The following is a 15917-nucleotide window of genomic DNA, read 5'->3' as shown; positions in this document are numbered from 1 at the left end:
TGCAAATTATAAGGAATGAAGACTTCTTTGTGGGAATTCCCTGTGGTAATCTGACTTTTGTTGTTACTGCTGCTTGTCAGTGTGCAAAAGATATAATATGCATGCAAATAAGGTTAAAAAATATGTACTATCTAATTATCTAGCCAGCACATTCCACTTGAAGACAGTGGGAGGCCTGACACACAGTATGTGTTTGATTCTTTGAGGCCTGCAGGGTATTTACACAAGATTACTTTTAATTATGAAATTAATATCTGTTTATCTAGAATGTATAGCAGTAAGTGAGGATACACATGAGGAGAATTTTTTAGTAAAATAAATCATCTTAATTTAATACATAAAAAGGGGGGAAAATCACTTGGTCTCTGAAAAAGACCCGTCAAGACCTTGCTTTCACCCCTGTTGAAACAAATGGAATGAAAACTTGGCTCTCTCTTGCTTGTGTGTTCCTACCACTGTGAAGGGGGCCGTGGTGTGTTGTTCCAGCCTCTAGTTTTTGTTGTGTGAGCATGATGGGATTGCTGCATTCCTTTTGTAGAGAAGAGAGGAAGGGACATTTGGACATTAAAGGGACCCCTCTTCTTACTCCAGGCCCAAACAGGAGCCGTTTTAGGGACTAAGAGAAGCAAGTCATATGACACAAAGGAGATGTGATATTTGCATGGGACATCCTCAGAGTAAGCACTTTCAGTTCTTCACAAAGGGGAATTCCCAAAAAGTTATTTACCAAGAAAATATTATCTGCTTAAACTAATGTTTCCTCTTGATTTGCATTGAACAAGTGGAGAATCATTTTTTGGGGGGTGGAGGGAGAGGTATTAAAAGTCTTTTAATTGCTCCACTCCAGGCACTAAACAAGTAAAAAACAACCAATTTATGAAAACAGCAAAGCCATTTGCTCTCCCCAGGTCCATATCAATGATAGAGAAGTTCCCTGAAAGGTAGTGGGGGGTAATCAAAAGGGATACTGCTTAGCAAGTGAGAAGCCCTGGGTTTGAAATATGTCTCCTTGGGAATTAATCAAGTCATTGCCCAACTCTGGCCTCGTTTTCTTTACTGTAAAACCTTGGAGTTCAACCATATGATTTCTAACATCCTTTTCAACTTCACATCTTTAGGTCCCTAAGTCTACCTACTTTGCCTTTAGTGGTTCTTAACTTCGAGTCTACAAACATGTTAGATAGATAGATGATAGATAAATAGATAGATAGGTAGATAATACATAGATGATAGATAACAGAAGAATTTAATAGGATGAAATAGAATTATTTAATATAATTGGTTTCCTTTGTCATCATAGACATTTGATTTTCTGTGTTTGTTAATGCTTTTCTGAGAAGGTCTCCATAGGTTTCACCCACCTACCAGAAAGGAGCAGGACACCCAAAAGATCAAATCCCTGAGTTTCCCTTACCCCTTCTCTTTGTGGATTGCTGTCCTTTACCTTTGTCAAAGCTCTGATACGAATGTATTTTTGAGCCTTTTCTTATTCTGCTCAATTAACTCTAAGCTTCCTGGATTAATTTACTTTAGAAATATGCCTTTTTAAAACTATTCTGAAGTCATATTCATGACTGGTTTTTCCCTCATGCTCTTCCCTCTGCATAAGACACACCATCTACCTCCTCCCCCTTACTCCACAGCCCCAGGGGCATAAGTCCCAATCCACTCTGACCCAAACACTTCCAGCCAGCCAGTCCTTGAACCTAAGAATTCTCTTCATTCTTGGAATTATCATGGCCCCTTGGATGGGCACCTCTAAAGATTCTGAGTGCCACATCCTATTTTTCCTTGTCTCTATTGTACTTCTCCTCCTAGACTGTAAGTAAGCGATTGGAGGCAAGGGCCCTTGCTTTTCCTCTACTCATCTTTGTATCTCTCATACATTTAGTCTAGTGGCTTGTGTTTGTGCTGCAAAAAGTCATCTGAATAGATGAATGAGTGAATAAGTAAATGTCTCTCAAAGGAGACTGAGCACCTTGAGAATTTTGTCTGAATCATCCTCCTTTCAGTCCCCTCCTCGAGTGCTCTGGATACAATACATATTTAGCAAATGTCTAGAAGAAAACAAGGCCATACTTCTCAAAGGCAGGAAGGCTTTAATAGCCAAGTCATCTAGACACTGGACTTATTACAACATTAGAGTGAGCAGCCATAACAGCAAGGATGGGGAGAGGAGACAGGTGGACGGACAAGCAGGTTTTAGCAATTTAATCTCAAAAATAAAGTGATCCCTTTTAATTCACATTTAGGATGATCAGGTGGTATTGAAAAATTGACTCTGAAGTGCAAAAAAAATGGGTGAAAATTTTCTTATCACAATAATGAAAGCAGGGTAGCAGAAGAAAAATAAACTAAGAATAAAGATCGAAAATTCAGGCTCTTCTATTTTTTCTCTCTTTTCCCTTTGTCACTTTCTCTGATCAGTGTGATGGCGTGCAGCTAGACCTAATAAACATCTCACTGGAAGGAATTGCTATTTTAAATATTCCCAGCATGCATGGAGGATCCAATCTTTGGGGAGAGACCAAGAAAAGGCGAAGTCATCGCAGAACTGAAAAGAAGGGTTCAGATAAGAGAACAACTGTCACTGATGTTAAGGAGCTAAAGTTTGCAAGTCAAGGTAAGTTTTCCAAGCTTCCTTTAAATCCAGCATGTGATTTATTAACTTGTCTGTATTGTTGGCTTTTCTAATTGAGGAGTTTCCAGTGCAACATAATGAATAAGATTTTCTCGTTCACTTGAATCATCATATTGCCCGAATAGCATGTGTGATTATAGAATATCACAATAGAAGTTTAGAAGTGTCAATTGGACTAAATTGTTCATTTATTTTTTTTCCCCATTATTCTTCTCTTGTAAAACAAGAGGGGATAATGGTTCTCATCCCCAAGGAGGACACATTTATGTGTGTATTTCTTGGATAATAAAATGTTGGCCTCTGCTATTAAGATGGTCTATGTATTCCTTGAGCAATGTAACCATCTAAAATTGAATGAAACTCAGTAGAAAAAAATAAGTATTCACTATTTCTGTTGGCAACAGCTTAGATGCTAATCCTGATGTAGGAGGCAAAAAGGGGTTAACAGAAAAACCTAAGACCCAAGCTCTAATTTAGATCTGAGCTCTAAAAGGGATTCAGACCCCAGTTAATGGATAACTTAAGACTTGAGTCTTCATTAATACAAGTCAGGGCCCGGGTTCTCATTACCTACATTAATCAGTACCCATAACAAGAACATAAAGAGGCAGGTCATAGAGACCTTAACTATGACAATGATACACAGACAGGGCATAGAATTTCAAACTGATAAATGAAAATATTTTGAAACTAAGCATGGGAATCAAAAGGTTACATGTGCAGAAAAGTCCATATTTCTCCCAGATTCACCTTATAACTGTAAACCACAAAAACACACCTTCACAGGAAAAGGTACTCTCCTTGGGCTTGGTTTAAGCTCCCAGGAACTCCAAATTAGGATAAACCCTTCTTGTTCCTCCCTAAGGTGGAGATTATTATAATGAAACTGATAATCAGTTTATACATACTATATATATAACTGTCTTTCCTTACTGGAGAGATAACTTTCCACTTTTCTGGGTTTCTCCCTGTGCTCACTCACAGTATTGCAATAAAACTTCAGAAACTGAGTCACTGAGCCTTGTAATTCCTTTGGGACAACTCATGATCAGTTTGACCCTAAATCCATCCCACATCAATCCCAAGAATCCAGGGAAAATACCAATAAATCTATGAGGTGAGAAAGGACAGGGATAGTTATGGGAGAAAAATGTTTTGTTTTCCTTTTTTTACTGATTTTCTCCCACATTGGGGCAAAAATGCAGAATCTCCACCTTATAGATTTGAATCTTGAAATATTACAAACAGATATTATGTGCAAGTGAGTGTATGTTTTCTTGTTGCTGATTCTCCAGGGTCACAGAGTACAGGTGAACAAAGGTCAAGGAGAAGCTCGACATGGGGACTCGGGGAACTCTCCGTCTCCCAATAAAAGAATGATATAGGGAGAGCTCCATGTGGTGGTCATTTCTTCTGTTGAGGAAGGAGTTTTTCTAGTGGACAGATGGCCACAGGCTTAAGAATAACCTAAGAATGAACAAATTGGGCCATCTCAAAATCAAAAATTATTCAGGGCAAACCCACTGGGTTGGGCTGTCGCTGCTGTTTCCCAACTTGAATATTGCCTTTGATCCTCACCCTCACTGCTGTGGGCTTTCTGTGCTGAAGACAGCCCTTGTGATTGAGTCATTTCAGTCATGTCAGCCTCTTCATGACCCCCTTTGGGGGTTTCCTGACAGAGATCCTGGAGTCATTTCTCTCTCCAGCTCATTTTCCAGATGACGAAACTGTGGCAAACAGGATGAAGTGACTTGCCCAGGGTCACATGGCTAGGAAATATCTGAGGCTGAATTTGAACTCAGGAAGATGAGTCTTTCTTATTCCAAGCTCAGTCCTCCATCCACTGCGCCACCCAGCTTCCCAAGGACAGCCCTTAGGAGTACTCATTGTCCTCCATGCAGGTGTCAGTGGCTCTGCAGGCCATATGGCCATACTCCTGACTATGCGCAGAGTTTGGAGTCTCTGCAGTGGGGCCTTCTGAGGACAGGTGCCACCACCCCAGATGCGTAGAAGGGCTTTACTTTGATTTTTATAGAAGTTTTCCATCACAATCATATCTAGAAATATGCACTCATCCCAAAAATATGAACCCTCCCCTGTAGTAAAGAAAAACAGTTAGGGAACAATTCTCAATCTGGTGAGTGGGTCTGATACTGCCCACGGCATTGTATTTTTGTGTGTACACAGTTGTCTATATACTGTCTCCCTGACTTCATCAGGAGCTGCTCAAGAACTACGATCACTCTTGCCTTTTTTAGGGGGGTGTCCCCAGTCCCTAGCCCAGTGCCTGGCCTATTGTAGGGGCTTCAAAAATATTTGTTCACTCAACTTAAATTGCTCAGGCCCTTGATGTGTCCCTTTTTAGGAATGTACCCTGATATAGACTGGAGGTGGCTGTCTGGAGAAGGGAACGCCACCCCCAACTCTAACCCCATCAATGCCAAGGGAGCAGCTGTACATAGAGGCTGCCAAGGAAGAATGTTTTGGATTGTTTGTTTATTTGTTTGTTTTCCCACCTCCAAATGGGATGAGAGGCAGAAGCAGCCTCTGAAAAGTGCAGAATCAGGTCAGAAATTAACAGGAGACATGAGAGTTGGGACATCTCAGGCTACATCATCATTGCTGGGCCGGTCAATTGGACTTGTGAGTCAAGGGTATATTTTCCTTCAATGAAAGTTGCCATGTAGTATTGAATGTGGGCCCTGGGGGTGGGGATGAGGCCAGTATGTACCTATCCTTTCATCTGGTTTGTTACCAGAAGTCAATATTTTCATTGAAACACAAACCTTAAACTCAAGTGAACCCTCACTCTGGATTTTGAGTATTAATTCTTAGATATATGTTTTACATTAAGTCTTAGGTTACATATTTGCTTATCTTGGAAAGATCTGAGCTTGTCTGAAATGACACCTCCCCTCCCACCCACTGGCACTACCAGCTAGCCATTTTTAAGGATCGTAATGCATTCAAAGGCCATCAAATACATAACAATTTTCAGTCTAAATCTTTCCCCCATAGACTTTTTTCTTTTTTGTGGGGCAATGAGGGTTAAGTGACTTGCCCAGGATCACACAGCCAGCAAGTGTCAAGTGTCTGAAGCCATATTTGAACTTGGGTCCTCCTGAATCCAGGGCTGGTACTTTATCCACTGCGCCACCTAGCTGCCCCTCCCACATAGACTTTGACAAAGTCACTGAACTGTCACTTCAAACCTAAGCCTTTGTCAGTACTTACAGGCTCAGCCACCCCCTAATTCAGGCCCTTGGCCGATCTTATCTCCAATATGGCAGTGATGTCTCCATCAGTCACTTTGCCATCAGTCTGTACTCCCTTCTAGTCCATCCTCCACGAAACCACTAAACTTTTTCCTGAGTTTACACCCTATTCATGTTGCTTTGGAACTCAGCCACATTCACTGGCTTCCTGCAGTTTCTAATATAAAATAGAGACTCCTCAGCTTGGAACATAAAGTCTTCAAACCATCTCCACCCTTTTGTTCCCAGACTGACCTCATGTTATTTCTCTACACATGTTCTAAGACCTAACTGATAATTCTGAAATTTGGTATTTCATTTTCCACCTCCAAGTCTTTGCAACTCCCTCACCCCCCCCCCACACACACATCCCTTGTGTACTCCACACCTGCCATCTTGGAATGTATTTCCTCTTCACCTTCACTCCTAGAATGTCTGTCTTCATTCAAAGTTCAGCTTAGTTGCTACATAATCAAGGAAACTTTTCCTCCTCCCTTTAGTTGGCAGTAATCTTCCCTTCCTTAGAGTATCCTGTCCAAACTTTACCTGTGTCCATGTTGTACACAGCAGTAGAATGTAAGCCTCTTGAGGGCACTCAGTCTTTCATTTGTTTTTCCTTGTATCTCCAAAGGTCTAGTCCACAAAGGTACTTAATGAGCCCATTTTGGATTAGACAGCCCATTGCTTGACACAGACATAATATTAGTCCCAGAGAGGAGGTGGAGAACCAGCTGTGTACCTGGCTATAAGGCTGTCTATTCATTTGGCAATTAAAATAATCAAAAGAGAAGGAAAGAAGGAAAGAATTAATTGTAAAAGTATCTTCTGGCTCAAATTTAAGTGTTCTCTTGAGATGGAAATGATAGAAATACTGAAAGTAGATTTGATCTAGACATTCCTGAAAGAAGTATCCTCCCCAATTTTTTTTTAAATGGAAAAAAAACATTTTGATCTGACCCCAAAACTCAATTTTTAACTTCTTGCCCAAGATCTTATTTTTGAAGAACATTAATTTTGCCAATTAACAAACATTTACTAATCTCCTACTCTGACCCAGGCGTTGTACAATGCAATTGGGAGTCAAAGAAAAAAGTGAAGACTGCCTTTAAGGGGAGTAAGCAAAGGAGTTTACTTTTGATCCAGAAATCAATACAGACCCACTGGGGTTTATTGAGTAGGAGCAGGACATGATCAGCCCTTTACTTTAAGAAAAATCACTTGGATGGATTTGAGTTGAGGGGAGCCTTGAAGCAAGGAGACCAATTGCTGGCTTTGATTTCTCAAACTAAGCAATGGGATTATGAGACTACCTCTGTGAACTCTGAAAGGATGAGGGTTAATTAATGTCTTTATAGTTTTATAAACTGGAAACACTGAACTTTGCTATCACGCAGAGTACTGTTCAATGTCATTTAACAGCTAAGAATATGACACTTTCTAGGCTTGTAGAAGATGGACTTATTTTAAATGTGATAGAAATGGACATTTGTTATCCATTATTACCAATTTTACTCAATGCTTTATGGGTTACTTGGGGTAATTTAGAAGACAGTGTTCAAAATTGGCTAAATAGAACTGCAACATTCATTTTAGAGCTGAAGATGATGCATTTGGCATTCAAATACAGGCAAGCAGAACAATTTCCAAGCATTTAAATTCAGTGATTAAATCAATTAAATTTAGAAGCATGAAAAGAATTGCATACTGTATTATTATACCTGGATGCAAAAATTATTGAGAAAAAAGATTATGGCAGTTGGATTGTCACATTCCAAAAAAAGAATATGTCTACTGATGCTGCATTAAGAACATGGGTTGGATAAAAGTTGGTCCAAATATTTTTCATCACTTAATCTTTAAAGGGAACTTTTCCCTTTTGTCTCCCCTCACCCCCACCCCATCTGTGATATTTTAAATAGATCTCCAATGGAAATTATCAGTTCATCATATAAATGATACTATGTTTTTAATAAAGCCAGCTCAATCTTAAAATTGCTGTTTTACTATTGAAGCCTGAATCAGCCTACATATGACTTCTCCCACCTCATCACCCACAGAGAATTTCCAACAATTTCATTAAAATTGAAGAAAGACTTGAAGAATAGAAGCTTAGAGCAGCCAAGACATTGGTCTTGGGAATGGGAACTAAATTTCAGAATTTAAGTTGAATGGAATTTCATTACTTTAGACTTTCTATACAGAATCACAGGTATTGAATTTAAGATTGGGAGGGGAATTTAGAGACCACCTAGTCTAACCTGAAAAAATGAATCCTTGCTATAGTGGACATGTGGTCATCCAGAGCCCTTACTGGACATCCTTCAATGAGGAGAAACTCTTTGCCTTTCTAGTGCATGTAATCCTTTTTTCTGGATAGCTCCAATAGTCAATAAGGACCCCTTGCACCAACCTTAAATTTTCTTTTTACTTCTGCACCAGTTGCTACTTGTTGTAGTCTTTTTGGCACCTACTATCCCTACCATTTGAAGGTGTAACCTGTACATTGGGTCCCCCATTGCCACCAACGAATTCAAACAGATGTATCCTGGAGCCACGTCATGAGTTTAGGAGAGATGATTGTTAGATGTTCATTGTGAGTATTTACATTTGAGAAACCATCAAACACTAGGAATCTGGGCTTGATTCTCCATCACTTAAGGAAATGATAGATAAAATTCCAACAGTGAAGATCAAACTTAAAAGTAAGCCATGTGTTCATTTGCTTTCTTCTTGAGAGGCAAATGTTAAACATTTCTCCACACTGCTGAATCTAAGGGGGCAACAATTCCAACTAAGGCAGTCAATGCAAACTGAGAAGAACAACTGGACTAGTTCAGAAGCCACCAAGGAAACTCATGTTGAGATTCATGTGATCTTGAGGGCATCAGGGCCATCTACAAGGTATTTCAGGGAGGGGAACCACCGGAAAGACAGGCAAACTTTCTCAACTTTAAATAACCATTGTGAGAATGGTCTTCTCCCATGTCAAGATTGCTATTGATGAAAATATGAGAAGGTGTTAAAGCAGAGATTCACAAATGAGTTTGCATAGCAGATCACATCTTCATAGTGATGCCATTGACTAATAGATGCTGAGAAGACAAGATTCCATCCTGTTTCTTAATTTTTCTATTTTTTTATTTTAAAGAGAAAAAAATGCAACCTTTGTTTTTGTGGTAGTAAGGAATGGGAAACAAAGTAATTACCTATCAATACTTGCCTTTCAGCAAAACAAGTGGTGGTCTTTTGAAACATGGGATAACATCTAGGAACTGATGAAGAATGAAGTTAACAGAGCTAGGAAAGCAATGTAAACAATGACTATAATTATGTAAATAAAAATGATAGTAACAATACTTAGCTATCATATAGTGCTGACTTATACCAGTCACCATGATAAGCACCTTACAAACACTATATCATTTGATTCTCACAACAACCCTGGAATTATTATTCCCACTTTATAATTGAGAAAACTGAGTCAAAGAGAAGTTAAGTGATTTGTCCAAGGTCACACAACTATTAAGTGTCTGAGGCCATATTTGGACTCAGGTATTTCTCACTCTAGGCCCAGTGCTGTATCTACTGAACCAGCTAGCTACCTGAAATAAATGTAGATCAACTATCATAATTATGATGAGCAAACATCATTATAGAGAAAAGATGAGCAAATGTACCTTATTCCTTATATTGAATGGGTGGGATGCTATGACTGTGAAATGTTGAAACATTATATATGTGTGTGTGTGTGTGTGTGTGTGTGTGTGTGTGTGTGTAAAAGAATTTCTGTATATCAATAGGCAGCATAAAACCCTTTTTTATTAATTAAAAAATGCACCCTTAAAGGCTCTTCTCCAACAAAGAATCTCACGATAAATGCAAATAAATATTTATGTTCAGTGGCCCAAAGATAATTAACATAAAGTATGATTTAAAATAGAGAACATACACTCTCCAGCAAAGATGTTAGCTAATGTCATAGAGGATATACTGTGCAAGGTCCAAATAGTGAAGTAATTGCTCCCGGATGATGAAATCCCTTGGATTTCTCTGTCTCCATATCCTATTTTCATTGCATCAAAGAGCATAACAGTATAGGCTTTCTTCAGGGAAATTTAAGATGACCCAGAAGAGAGAAGCCTAAGAATCCATGCATGAAATAATAAGTGGGTGAAAATGTCTATTAATCTAATTAATCTGAAGAGACTGTGATTACAAGGGAAAAATGGAAACTGGTCTCTGGCTTTGAAAAGCTTCTATTATAGTTATGAAACAATGTCAGAGTATAGTCAGATTAAGTAAACGTGTGATACTTTCAGGAGATAGGAGAGAGCCCCAGTTTGGAGGTATTGGCAAGACTTCTTGTAAGGGTAACATCTGAGCTGAGCCCTAAAGGAAGCTTGAGATCTCAAGAAATAGACATGAGGAAAGGGTCCATGCCAGACGAGAGACACCGAAGCCAAATGTGTGATGCTGAGTTTAGGGAACTCCAAGGAGGCCAGTTGGCTGGGACAGAAAGTGTGTGAACACGAAAGATGAGCAATAAACCTGGTAGTTGGCTCGTTCCAGACTGTGAAAGTATAAGCAGTTTGTATTTTATCCTAAAGGTAGTAGGGAGCCAGCAAAGGTTATTTAGCAAGGAAATGGCAGGGTCAGATCATTTTCCTAGTTTTACAAAATTTTTGTTGGAGGTAGGCAGAGACTGAATAGGAGTCCAATTAGGAAGCTAGTATACCAGTCCAGGGAAGAGGTGATAAGAAGATAAACAAAGGTAATAGGTGTGTGAATGGAGAGAGATAGAAGAGACATGATTTAGCCATTGACTATGCATGGAGGATCTGGGAGCGGGACAAGTCAAACAGGATTCAAATGTTGTGAACCTGGGTCACAAAAAAAGATGATGATACCCTTAACAAATAGAGGGAAGATGGCAGGAGGGACAGGTTTATTGGATGATGTGGGACAAGAGCTCAGGAGGAATTTTATGAATAGATATGAAAATCTAGGCATTATCTCCAAAGAGAAGGTACTAGAACTAGGTAAGATCGGCTATAGAGATAGCAGAGAGGTGGAAAAGAAAAAAGCCTAGCACAGTGTCCAGGACAACTCCAAACAGAAGGAGAAGGAGGAGAAAGCACTTTGATATAAATGAGGCAGGGGAATATATACAAGAAGAAGGATGTGTGTGTATATATGGAAGAAAAATGGCAAGAGTCTAATTATAAATGAGGGTGGACTAGAACAGAAACCTTATTCCCAGTGAAGACAAGGATGGAGTTGGACATCATTTGTCTTCTTCTAATGCATCTGAAATGTCCTAGAGAAGTGAAATTTCCTAAACATTTTTAATACTGGAACACGTGTTGCATACCTTGACAGTGGTGGGATATCAACATAAGGTAAGTTATCACCAAAGATCTCTAGTTAGGGTTCTGGCTGAAGTGATGGTGCCTGCTCAAGTCCCTGCCTCTGCCTCAGAAAAGTGTAATTATCCTCTGGGCAATTGTCTCTTCTGTCTGTTGAATGTCAGTGTCATCATTATTTAAGGATCGTTTTAACACATAATTTTTCAACATTTGCTGGTGGCTTTTGAGGGTGACCAGATTGACTTCCAATTAGCCATGCTTGATTTATGTCAACACCATGTACAACTATTCCTTTTGGCTCTTTAGATCCACACTGGCTCATTAGAATCAGTGGGAGGTGGGGGAGGGGTGGTCAGGTAGGTCCTGACACAGGGGCCAGAGTTCTGGTTTAACTCTAAAAATGTTAGTTATCATTGGTTATAGTTAATAGATTGGTAGATATGTAATACAGATTTCCAAGTCTAATAAGTAGTTTATGTTCATGCAAGGTACAATCGAAAGTGTGATAAAGATAATTGTTGTTTTTGGTCACTTATTATGGTTATTTGGCCTGAACCTGTGATTTCATCAGATGTTGAATTCCAAGTATGGAAATTCTCTCCACCAAATACAGAATATCAACTATTCTGTGACTTAAAAAAATCATATAACATTGGCATTTTGATAACTAACCATGGTCATACAGTCTATATATGCAATAGAGAGGCCTGCAGTCAATTAATTTATAAGTACCTACTATGTACCAGGCAATATAAGCACAAAGGATGACATTATCTCTCAACCTTAAAACATTTAAAAATTGTTGATTATTACTCTCCTTGACTTTGGAACCAAATAGTGTTTCCTCTTCCTTGAGAGAACCAGCCCCACCACCTTGACCTGAACAATCCTGATGGACCTGAACCAACCAGTCCAAGGAGTGGAGAACATAGCCTTCCTTTTTTTTTTTTTTTTTTGCAGGGCAATGGGGGTTAAGAGACTTGCGCAGGGTCACACAGCTAGTAAGTGTCAAGTGTCTGAGGTCAGATTTGAACTCAGGTCCTCCTGAATCCAGGGCCAGTGCTTTATCCACTGCACCACCCAGCTGCTCCCCTAGCCTTGCTTTTAATATGTTCCTCCTCAGGGTTAGGGGGCTCCTTTGAAGTTCCTTCCCTCTCTAGCTTCAGAGCTGGCCTGCTAAGTGGCTGGTGGCCTCCTAGGCATCCTGACATAATTTCTCCTGACTCTCAGAGCCAGACATGGCTTGCACAGTGACAAAATGCCAAGTTGTTTAATGGGATCTGCTGTCTTCTTGCTTTTGGTACAGTGTGTGTTTTGCAAATTAAGCTTTTTTGTGACCTTTTGAGGCAATACTTGTGAGCTGTTCTTTGAAATTGGCTATTTATCAGGTAAGGCTCACTACAGGAGCTCGCGCATTTCCAGGTGCCAGTCATTCAAAATAAACATAAGAACACCACATGAATGTACTGTACATGTGTGTAGGAACCTCAGGAAGCTCTTTCCCCAAAGCCCAAGTACTTGATGAACAACTCATTGTTATCCTAATTAGCTTATAGGATGGTATAGAAATAAGCCCCATTTTATAGACAAAGATGATTCAGTGATCACTCAAGCTTTCCTTTTCCATCCCTGAGAGGCTACTCCTCTTGGATGGAGATTCATTAAGAGGCTAATTATGGCCTCCTTCACAATCCACGCAAAAAAAAAATGTATCTCTGACCAACTCCATTTCCCTTAACGGTTGTTCATTTCATACTAGAAGACAGGTCTATTAAGTATCTTCTACCCTTTTAAAATATGCCAAAACAAGCCATTAGTAATAGTAAGATGAGTGAGTGTGGTTCTGGTCAGCTGACAGAGAGGGCCTCTGCTATTTGCAGGGTCTGGACTTCCAAGTTAGAACACAAACATGGCAAAGAGTGGATTCCAAGGAGATTGAACAAAAGTACACTGCAGAAGCACTCTGCTCTCTAAGTGCTTCATCTGGGTACACGTGTCTTCAGGTACCACAGGCCTTCAGAGTGCTGCCATTTTCCTGAGTGATCATACAAAGGGTTGGATGACATGTGTGGGTGCTTTGATAGGGCTGCAATATGTACTCTCCCCCTGATAGATTGCATGCACATTGATATCTTTTGATTTGAAGAAGTAAAGGAAGGTAGATGGATTATTTAGGAGAATGTCATTTCTATTTCTTTGCATTAAATCATCCTTGGGAGTAAAATTTGTATTTCTAAGCTAAGCTTTACAATATAGCATGCCCCCAAATGAGGTAAAAGAAGAAAATAATATTTTTTCTTTTCTTTAAAACCATGTTGATGTGTCAGAGCTCATCAGAGCTCAGTATAGGTTTGGAAATTTTGAGTATATGAGTAAGTATGTAGGGAGAGACTACTTCTATGCATCACTTTGGGGGAATATTTTTTATCTTTCTGAAATTCAAATAAATGTCTCATTTAGCATGTGATTATTCCATCAATCAACAAGGAGAGCAATGGATATTAATGAAGTGTCTGCTATAGGCCAGGACTTGTGCTGTTTTGCAGATACACAGGCAGTCTCTGCCTTCAATGAACTTACAGTCTGCTCAGGGGAGATAACATGGGTAGACGAATGCAACAAAATACAGATCTAGAGCAAGTAAAAGGCAGAGATTTACAAAGAGCCACAAGAAGACAATGGAGGAAGGAGCTGGAAAGGAAGGAAGGCTTCCTTTCCCAAGGAGAGGCTTGAACAAATCTTGGAAAACTGCAAGGGATGTGAAGGGGCAAAGATGAGAAAGGGAGACATTCCAGGCATGATTGACATCCAGTGCAAAGACAAAGAGATGACTTGTACAGATATGTGTATGTATGTGTGTGTGTATATATATATATATATATATATATATATATATATATATATATGTGTGTGTGTGTGTGTGTGTGTGTGTGTATATATACAGATATGTGTATGTATGTGTGTATATATATACATACATGCATACACATATCTGTACAAGTATGTACACATATATACATACATATATATATATACATACACATATCTGTACATATATATATATATATATATAATGCACAGTGGAGGGTCAATTTCACCCTCTAGGGTACCTGAAGGGGAATAATATACAATAAGGCTGTAAAGGTATGTTCAAGACAGGTTGAGAAGGACATTAAATGCTAAACAGAAGAGTATTTATTTGTTCCTCGAAGTAACAAGAAACCATTGACACTTTTAGGCTCTCTCCCTCCCTCTACCCATTTCCAGCACTTGTTCTAGGCACAGCACTGTAGTCAAATAAATGGCATAATTTCTTCTGGAAAGGGTAGATTGATTGATTGCCCTTTGGCTCCTTTGACCATCTTTATAGGACCCTAACCTAAATCCCCACCTGAGACTTCTCTTGTGTATTACACCACTATATATGTTGTAGGATTTTCAGAGACCAAATGACCACTTGTTGCAAAGGAGATTCATAAGAGATATTTTTTCATACATTGTTTGGACTATGTGGTTTTCAAAGTCTCTTTGATCTCATACATTCCATGATTCTGTGTTGGCTCTTCTGATTACGATGAGAGACTAGGGAATGTTTCTTTTTTTTTCTTTCAATTCATATCACTGGCACTTAGCATATCAACATAGAGTAAGTACTTAATAAATGGATTTAATAATAATACCTTTAGACTTCTTCACCAATTTCTTTCTTTACCACTAGCTGTTAACTTATTCTGTTCTCCCCATCCTAAAACTTGGAAGTCTATTCATTCTTGAATTTTATGTTAAACTCTAGTCTCTAGAAAATCTAATAGGAAGTAAGAATTCAATGATTTTTATGACTAGATAAACTGAAAGTTATCATTACTGGTCAAAAAAATCCAATTATGAAAAATACTCCAATTTAGCTAGCATTTTATTATCTGTGTAGAATTAAAAGAGATCACATACTAGTGAGAAAATTCTCTTTGTTTTGATGGGAAATGTGAAAAATAAAAATGAGCACTGATGTAAATTTATATTTTCTAAAATTTTAATTTTTTCTGCATATTTTAATATATACAGAGGTTTACATTAATGTCTGTTATTTCATTCTGTCTCTCTGGGAGAAAGTTTCTTTTAAAATTTTTAGACAAGTTCTTGACTCAACTAATAATGTGTTATTTTCTTGGATAGCCTACTTGGGTTATTGTTGTTGATGTTGTTGTTACTAACTTCTCTCTTCTGTGTCTGAATATTTTCATTTATAAATTATAAACATTACTTTTAAACCAAATGCCTACACAAAAGACAGTAATTATCAAGAAACTATAACAAGTGTTTCCTTTCTAAAAGAGAGAAATGAATATACTGTTGTTTATTGAAATGGTAATTTAGCTTCCTTTGCAAGTCAAGGAACCATTCTATTACTCCAAAATATACCACATAAACAGATAAGAATTAGATGCTACGTTTGAAGCATAAAGTTTGCCACAAAAGAATCCAAATTATGTTACCTCATTGCTAATCTTCTTTGAATGAAGAATTATTCATTGGTAATTCTTCATTTCTTTGACAGATCTGTGGTCCATTGGTGAGTCCTCTAGCCTACAGTTTAGATCACAATAGACTCACACTTTTCCATGGAGAAGATCACAGATTTGTTGTTATTTTGAAGTA

At 38.6% G+C, this 15917-nt stretch overlaps 1 protein-coding gene across 6 annotated transcripts in view; it reads left to right on the top strand.

Annotated features, from left to right (window-relative positions):
- DGKB (diacylglycerol kinase beta) overlaps positions 1–15917 on the top strand; it is a 692138-nt gene that overhangs the window by 550678 nt on the left and 125543 nt on the right. For all 6 annotated transcript variants that reach the window (XM_043968094.1, XM_043968091.1, XM_043968093.1 and 3 more), the window contains one exon: positions 2428–2623. In XM_043968094.1, coding sequence (XP_043824029.1) covers positions 2428–2623 — 196 coding nt within the window. The remainder of the gene's footprint in view (positions 1–2427; positions 2624–15917) is intronic.

Source organism: Dromiciops gliroides, chromosome 5 (assembly GCF_019393635.1).
Source record: "Dromiciops gliroides isolate mDroGli1 chromosome 5, mDroGli1.pri, whole genome shotgun sequence".
Classification (NCBI taxonomy): Eukaryota; Metazoa; Chordata; class Mammalia; order Microbiotheria; family Microbiotheriidae; genus Dromiciops; species Dromiciops gliroides.
Note: the sequence above shows the minus strand (reverse complement) of the source record. Positions and strands in the feature narration are given on the sequence as shown.